At 41.0% G+C, this 8,879-nt stretch overlaps 1 protein-coding gene across 1 annotated transcript in view; it reads right to left on the bottom strand.

Annotated features, from left to right (window-relative positions):
* Nucleotides 1-5,238: 5,238 nt before the first annotated feature.
* Nucleotides 5,239-8,879, bottom strand: part of SNTB1 (syntrophin beta 1) — a gene marked incomplete at both ends in the record, with an annotated part of 103,432 nt that continues 99,791 nt past the window's right edge. Inside the window, 3 exons of the mRNA XM_079533819.1 lie at nt 5,239-5,331; nt 6,420-6,610; nt 7,735-7,931. Of these exons, the coding sequence (XP_079389945.1) occupies nt 5,239-5,331; nt 6,420-6,610; nt 7,735-7,931 (481 nt within the window). The remainder of the gene's footprint in view (nt 5,332-6,419; nt 6,611-7,734; nt 7,932-8,879) is intronic.

Below are 8,879 nucleotides of genomic sequence, written 5' to 3'. Positions count from 1 at the left end.
TGTATATGCTGAATAAAACTGTTTACAGTGTGGGCCTTTGACATTTTATATTGTAGCTGACAACAGTTTCTATTCTGCAACTGAAAACAATTAGAATTTGAATCACAGTTTTGTAATAGATGGAAAAAAAAAAAAAAAAAAAAAAGCTTGTCTTTTGGAATTTGATGAAAGGTCCCACGAAAGGTGCATTAAGAGAAGGACTACAGCCTGAAATTCTGGTGAAACTTCATGTGTAGTCTTGCTAACAATTCTTAGAAATGGTTCAGAACAGAATTTTTTTCCCCTCATTCCTCCCTTACCTCTCTGTAGTGCACACAGTGAGCCTGGCTTTATGTGCTACCTCACTTCATGAGCAAGTAGAACTCAGCAGTTAATTAAACTGAAATTAAATTAATTCTGTAGACTCAAGGCCAGACTGAAACAATCAACAGGAAGGCAGTTAGGGAACTATGAGCAGTTTGATGGATCATTTGTTTGCATGATTCCAATACTAAACTAATACAGCACTGCCCATGTCTCATTTTCACTTCATTATTATGTTGTTGGTTTGTTTTGTTTATAGCTAGTTCATAATGATGGCTTAATAACTCACTGTGCCCCATTTGAGCTGTGATTGCGGTCCCTGTGCGTGCTCTTAGCCGACTAAAGTACACAAACTCATTTGTCCTGGCCTACAATTACAGCACTAAAACAAATTATTTTGCACGTATCATACTTTTTAATTCCCACATTTAAGATTTCCTGTGGCACGGCTGCTATGCTGTAACTTTTGTGAAATGGGATGTAACGTCACTATGCCTCTGAACTTCAAAATTTTTGTTTATGGAAGAGGAACCCAGAATCTAGTCTGACCTACACACACTTTGCTGCATAAGCTTTAGATATTTGCTGTCATGTTTCTGCACATCAAAATGTAAGTCATCAACATGCAGTAGTGTCTACCCACAACCATGCTGTGTGCTTACAGAAGAGCAGGGTAAAACAACTGACGTGGTGATGGTGACACGAGGGTGAGACTTATCAAACTCTCCAGTTCTTTCTTGGGAGTTGTTTTCTAATGTCTGTCATTATTTATACAAGCACAGAACTTCTGACAAAGTAACAAGCTGAATGGCTGTCTGATATGGAACAGCACTGATGTGTTCACATGAGGTGGAGAGACTTTTTTCTTCACGGTTCAATTTGAAACTTCATTGAAGGGGTCACATATCAAGCAAGATGGCAGTTTCCTGAAATTCTGCTAGTGTATCCTCCTGTTAAAAATTACCAATTATTTTGTATTTTTTGTTACTTTCTGGTAAAATAGCCCCACTGGATGGCTAGTTAGAAACTTCTGTTTGCCTCTTAATAACAAACAAACAAAAATTTACAAATCAACAGTAGTGTCACAATCCAGAGTGCTTTGAGGTAAACCAAAGCAGCACTAATTAGCTTTTAAACATGGCTAAGAGAACGCTGAGAAGTCTCTGCAGATGGAAATCATACATCATAGAAGGGTTTGGGTTGGAAGGGACCTTTAAGGTCATCTAGTTCCAACTCCCTGCTGTAGGCAGGGACACCTCCCTCTAGGCCAGGTTGCCCCATCCAGCCTGGTCTTCAATGCTTCCAGGGACGGGGCATCCTGAACCCTACTGGGCAACCACACTTGCAGTAAATAATTTCTTCCTAATATGTACTCTAAACGCACCCTTTTCTGTTTTTTAACTGTTTCCTCTCATCGTGTTGCTCCATGTCCTTCTAAAAAGTTCCTCCCCAGCTTTTCTGGAGGAGCCCTTCAGGTACTGGAAAGCCATTACCATTATGCGGTCCCTCTGGAGCATTCTCCAGGCTGAAGATCCCCAGTTCTCTCAGCCTGTCCTCACAAGGGAGGTGCTCCAGCCCTCTGATCATCTTTGTGGCCCTCTCTGGACCTGCTCCAACAGTTCCCTTGTGCTGCAATTAAATCTGAGCAACATCCACTTGCAGTCAGCTGCACCTTGGGATGTGAAGAGCAAGCTGCAGTGAGCTCCACGGCCTGTGGGAAGAAGGGCTATTTACCTCTCATAAAAAGAAAACACTCATTTTGTTACCTGGTAAAGTCTAATGATACTCGTGGCAGCAGTTTACTTGGTAGTGCATTCAGAGTTGTTTCTGATTTATGAAATACCTGAAGAGAAATGCTGGTTCTTGTTAAAGAGCAGGACTCTTCAGAAACAGCAGTGTGCTTCCCTGACCAGAAGCAGATCAGCTTTATTTTCATTTATTTTTTAATAAGCTCCTTGTATCTCAGTTCCCAATAACATATATGTTCCAATACGTATCCAAGTATTTCTAACGGGGAAGCTTCTATAAAGACTTTATTTTGGAAAAAGTTGAAACTCCAGAAGGACCCCATTTTAGGATTTCTGTGAGGCTGCTGTGCTATGCCCTGGGTAACACCGGCAGAACAGGCTTACAGCCTCACAGCTGGCTATCTGGGCCACTAGGTTCAGAATTAATACAAAGAGGAAGGAAAATGTTCTTTTTTTCCATAAGCATCCCTAAGAACGAAGCAAGGCATATGTTGGCCTTGCTCCTTGAATGCAAGGGGTTGAGCAGAGAGAGGTCTTTCATGACTGCTGTAACAGCCCAGTTAAGTATAAGCAATGTGCTGCTGACACTGCATTAACACATGCTGAAATTACTTTCAAAGTCAATACTCTATCAATGTCATGAATAGTTCTTTCAGGTAACTGAACTTAGAACAACTGAGATGTAGAACATCTCTTTCTGCAGCCCCAAACCAAAGGACAGCCTTCTACACAGCTTGTTTGGGTACAAAGTAAGCTCACCTCACAAAAAAATCCAATAAATGACTTTATTAAATATATTCTTTTCCTCTAAAATATAAATATTCACTATACTCTTATAAATGTGGAGTAAGTCCGTATTTATCTATCCCATCCAAATATGAATCAGTCCAAAATCTGAAAATGAAGAAATAGCATCTGTAATTATCATTATTTTTTCTATAAATATATATAATAGGAACTTTCTTTGCAAACTGCTTAGTTATTCACTTATACTTCATATAGTACTGAGCACCTTAGATTACATACTGTGTAATTTCACTGTTGGTACTAATATAGGAATTTGAAATATTTACAATGCACGTACATGTTAAGTATAACATTCCAGTGATTTGTAAATGTTAAAGGAATAAGGAAATAGTGCAGTACAGTTTACATATGCTTTTAACCTATCCCACAGAATGCAAGTTCTCACTCTAACCTATGGAACTTTATAGGAGCCTACGTCCATATTTTTAAGTTATGCTCTGAAACAGCAATGAAATACTTTGCAAGCAATGTCCTGAATGACCTTTTAAAACCATCACACAACAATTTACTTGACAATGTGATCTGAGTTCATATCCAAAACCCCAGCCTCCAGCATACCGACTGCTCACAGCTTCTCAGAAGATGCTATCCCAGAAGCTTCCAAGTAAAGGAGACCCAAATAACTGCTGCAGAGGGATATGAGGATGGCAGCAGTAGCAAAGTGAGAAATGTGCATTTGGAAATTATTGATAAGTTATGCAACATAGCTCCTAACTTGTGACTTCACACAAGGCATTAATTTTTAAGTGCACGTACCATGACAGTAAAAACAAAGTTCACAGATAGGTAAATCACCTTCAGACTTTTCACTGGAGAGAGGCACTGGGCGTAGGGCTGCTGTTCCAAATGTCAGTGTAGCTGTTCTGAAGCAGCTGTTTTCACTATTTGCAAATTCAGCCTGTCGTCTTAATTTTTCAATTAGCTTTGATGGTTAAGATACCTATGGAAACCACCACAATCTAATTCCTACCCTGTGATAAACACTATGACATTTAAATCTCAAGACTTAGCTTAAAAGTAACATGGAACCAAACTGTGTTTTCAGTCTTCTTTGCCAGCCAAGTGATGTTACACTGAAACTCATTGGCTTTCTGAAGAATAAAATAGATGTAGTATGACAAGCAAAGTTCTGCAACTTCTGATTACTTCCAACATAATTCCTGTCCTTCAAAGTATGAATTTAGGGCAAAACTCTAAAAGCAAACAAGAACCAACTCAACATGAAGCTGTTCCGTTGCAATTTAAGAACAATGTAAATGCAGTCCATTGTGTTCCTATTCCCACCCAACTACATGAAGTCAACTACTCAGTTCCAGGTTAGTTCCAGGACCAAGCTGAACACGGTCTCACAAAGAAAAGCAACTTTCTGCAAAAGGAAGTCTTCCTCCTTGCAAATAAGCAAAATCAAGACCACACAACCAGACCTGGCAGAGCTGAGGGGTTGACAAAGTTGGAGCAGGAGGATAGGAAGCTCCTAATATGACCTAGCCTGGCTTCCTGCTGGAAAACTGAAGTGGGAACGTGCTGGCAGGAGATCAGGTCACATGTCCCATTGGATTTGATTATCTCTTACCTGAGCCTGAGAACCCCGTGAGATGAAGCTCCAGGTTATTGGAATCATCTGGAAAGCCACTATGAAAGCACATCCCATGTTTCCATACAGAGGATGCTCCCCTCCTGCCTCTGCCCTGCTGCCTTCCCTACAGGTAGTGCTGCATCAGTTACATTGCTAGGAATGTACACAAGATGTCTCTATCATTTAACTTGAAAGGACCCCTCAGCAGGCACTGTGCAGCTGGTCACTGACCACCTCAGTATTGCTTTGGAGCACACTGCTCAAGAGGCTGTCTGCGTGCTCTGCTGGGTGTGCAGCAACATGTTCTAATGGCTTCTCACAAGAAATTCTGCAAGTGGTGTAAAGGTTCGAAGAACCAACATGTGACTTCTAGGCGTTGGGACAATCTTGTTTATAGAACTTCCACTCCAAGAACTGTGAGTTTGCATCACAGCCAATTCCCACTCCTTTACTTATTCTGTATTAGCTTAGCTAATACTTTTAGCTTAGCCCTTTACTTATTCTGTATTAGCCAGCACGTTGAAATAAGCACGATTTATGATTCTGAAATATTTACACATACGGTCTACACTCTTTTACTGTCTGATAAGGGATTTTAAAATCCCACTATTTACATTGTTTTCCTTGTCATGCCACTTCTTCAGCTGATCATAATTTAGTCTTGAAAGGTTGACAGGAGTGACCAAGGACTGGGAACCCCAGTCTGGTGCAGACTGCTTGCTGCTACAGGTTGCCAATGATGACTGTACTTCAGATGTGTGGTTGCTCCACTTTTCTTTGAAGAAACAGATGTGTGTATCCCATTTATGCCACCAAACCAAGTCTTGTAATCTTAGCCGACAGGAAGGAATGAATGATGAACACAATTGGTTTTGGACAGGAATGAAGGTCCAGTTGCTGAAATTAAAGGAAGAAATCAAGTTGAAAATAATTAGACTAGATTGCAGCTCAAGCAACCAGTAATTTATGGAGCATTTACTACATTAACTGCTGTTTGGTATTTTCAACAGACTTCTATTAATAACAACCCTTTATTACAACATACTGTTTTTTCTTTGCATGCAGCTGCAAATATTTAAGTCACTAAGGAAATAAGAAGCACGTTGAGAGCAGATGAGATCTGTGTGCCCCTGGGCTTATATCCACCTGGGCAAGCAGCTAACACTGACTCCAGTGCTGTAAGCTCTTTTCTAAGAGTTTCAAACCCTCCATGTTTTCAGGAGTAGGGATGGTGGTGTGACTGTTGTGTCCAATACCTCCTCCTCATACTTTTCCCTATGTATCTGCTCTTGGTCACTGCTGAAGCCAAAACACTGTACCACGACCTGACTGTGCATGGCTGCTCCAACAGGCTGAGAATAAACACTTTACAGAATGTATATTATCAAATGATATAAAGAATTCAGTAGCCAATATGCTCTGGAACCACTAGAAGATTTGGCCAGAAAAAAAACATATTTGCAAATATAATTTATGGTATCTAAACTGTGTGTAGGAATAAACATTTTTAGGTTATGTGACAGCTAACTTTAAGAGTTAAGCAGACGGTTTGCACTACATCTGTAATCCCCATTTTTTCCCACAATTAGATTTTTAAGAGCATCTAAACCAGTTTGTCACATTAGATCAAGGACATATGTGCATGCTGAAATTATTAATAACATCTCATTCTTCAGCTGTTCTACCCACAATCATTTAAAAAGGGCAGTGGATACATATAAACATTCTAACATCTGGCTATACAGACATACAATATTTTTGTAAATATAAGTAATAATTCATCTCTCCTTGCAGTATTCTACCTTTTTCTATCTTTAGATTGTCTCTTTCTAAAGCCATATCATCACGCTGCACTGGAAACATGGCATCTACATATTGCTATTGGAACCACACCGGCCTGCTCCTGTTAGCGCTGTTCCACCTCCACAGCCTTAGGGACCATCAAAGAGATGGAAACGTGCATCCCTGCTAAATGCACTACTTACAATTTCTCCATCTTTTCCTCCGAAGTCTAAATAAAGCATCCTTATCCCATCATCTGAGGACATTTTCAGTTTTTCATAGGGGTACTGTGCAATTGTCTTAGAGAAGGCACCGTCTTGTGGTTCAGTTGTAAGAGAGAATCCATGTTCGTAATGGATGGTCAAACGGCACTCCTGGCTTTTGTATGTGCAAGCTGAACAAGGAAACATAATTCAGACTGTAGCACTCTTAAAAGTAACAAATTCAATTTGGCTGCACAACTTTGCATTTTACATGTGATGTCAACAGTATCTTGTGGAAACTAAGCTGTTGTAGAACTGGGTTAATCATGTTCTAATCTTAGATTTGGATAATCAACTGGAGTTGTTCTGCTGAGTGTGGCCCAGGCAAGTTTTGTAGCTGTCGTCTACTTTCAGGATTACAATTCTGCTTGGTAGTAACATGGCCAATGTCAGTTCTTATGTTTACTCACTGCATTTTTCCTGTAGCAGTGCACATCTACGTGCTGACCCAAAGCAGCTTTCTGAAGATGGCTCGAGATGGCATTTCTTCCTCCCAAGCCCTGACAGTCACAGCTATTCTTGTGTGACAGAGCCAAACTCAATGAATGCGTCGCACAGTGCGTGACACAATTAGAAGCTTGAAAGACTATCCCTGCAGAATTCTGACAAACACAAAGACACTCTGGAGTCTTCATTAGTGTCACAGTAATTGAAAAAGGGCCCAGATAATAGTATATAATAGCAATTGCAGCAAAAGTCTGCATCATTCCCTCAGCTCTGAAACATACCATGATCCAAATTAAAAAGGTTTGGGTATTTACATCCCAAATTCTCTTTCTCTCTTTCTTCCTGTGAACTCCTTTGATAACTAAGGCTCTTTACAGGCTTTTAAGGCCTGATGGCCTTAAAAGGTGGGTGGCAGCTTTGCTTGTGGTGTAGTATTGGGGTTGGAACACAATGTGTTTTGATTTCCCTTCCAACACAAGTCATTCTATGGTTCTGTGACATGACTTATAAATCCTTGGGGCACTCAAGGAAAAGGTGTAGCCTAAAAGGCCCAGAGCCTTTTATAAAAATAGTGCTCTTTTCTGTAGGTTTCTGGACAAACCTCTGGAATTTGTTTTCCATGACACAGACCAACACAACTGACTACAGACTTGTGTCTGAGACCATGTGAGGAAAACAAGATGAAATGTCAGAATGGCAATGACTGTGTCCTTGTTTTGCAGTACTGATTGCAGGTATCACACCAGCTAGGGCTGGCAGGGAAACAAACTAAGACGTGTGAAGAAGCAATGCTGTGTCTGCTACTCACATGTTGTGATTTCTGTGATGAGCTCTGCAGAATTGTGACAGCCCTGCACGATGCTCCTTGTCCACAGTGAGAGGTCTCTGCTTGTCTCCGTCCTGAACAGATGTGTTTCGATCCCTTGCCTCGTACCAGTACGGGTTGCAAAGGACAAATCCACCCCAGACTGTGGTGAGCCTTTTCCTGGACCAGAATGCACCAACCTGAAATTGGATTGGGATATACACTGGTGACTTTAACACAGTGTTATAAGCACTGAGCTGCTTCCACAGAGGCCTTGGGACCATCACTACAGAGCACTGTAATTAAATCACTCCCCGAGTAAAACTATTTTGTCCATCCCTAAATGCATGTCGCTGGGAGTATGCGAACTCACATCTCTAAACATAAACCTGAAGTGACAGTTAATACTCAGAGGGTGAAGGTCCACAGAAGAGGGTACCGAGGCAACCAGCCAGGCAGGTGATGGTGGGGATGCTGCAGAGGGCCAGGACTTCCTCACCAACTGCCCACAACACTCCTCTGGATAAGCAAGTGAGAGAAATCACCTTCTGGTTGTGGTGATGGGTTTGGTGACAGATGGAAATGTTCACTCAGCCGCAGCGGTTGGATACTGTCAAGCTGCTCTTGCCATAAAACTTAAACATATGCAGACAAACTCTACGATAAATGGAAAAGTAATGATTCCCATGAAGGCTGAAGTTCTGTAAAATACGCAGATGCCATGTGCTGCCTTGTGTATACTTCTCCCATAAGGTACCTGTAAAATGCAAAACGCTGCAGCTATTTGTAACCCCAAACTTCTGTTGCATTTTGCTGCAATTAAAATTTCTTTGCCTGGCACCAGCTGTTCTTCTCCCGTGATTTTGGAAGGTTGGTCCATCACAGCCAACACTGACTGCACAAAATGTTTTTGGGAGAGAAAATCAACACTTCATAATATTTCATTCCTATTAAAAACTATCCTTGCTTTTTTTCCTGCAGAAGCATGGGACTGTGAATATAGAATCCAGAGAATTCTAGCACTGATTCAGCTGAGAGTAATGAACTGGAGAAGCTCGCCACACTGTGAGCTCCAGGCACCAGCCCTCAGAAGAGCCACAAAATGGGACTTGGGAAATTCTTCTGAAAACTTAATTTCTACCCCTGCT

The sequence above is a fragment of the Tetrao urogallus genome (assembly GCF_951394365.1).
Source record: "Tetrao urogallus genome assembly, chromosome: 3".
Taxonomy (NCBI): domain Eukaryota; kingdom Metazoa; phylum Chordata; class Aves; order Galliformes; family Phasianidae; genus Tetrao; species Tetrao urogallus.
The sequence above is the reverse complement of the archived record's forward strand: the minus strand, read 5'-3'. Positions and strand labels throughout refer to the sequence as shown.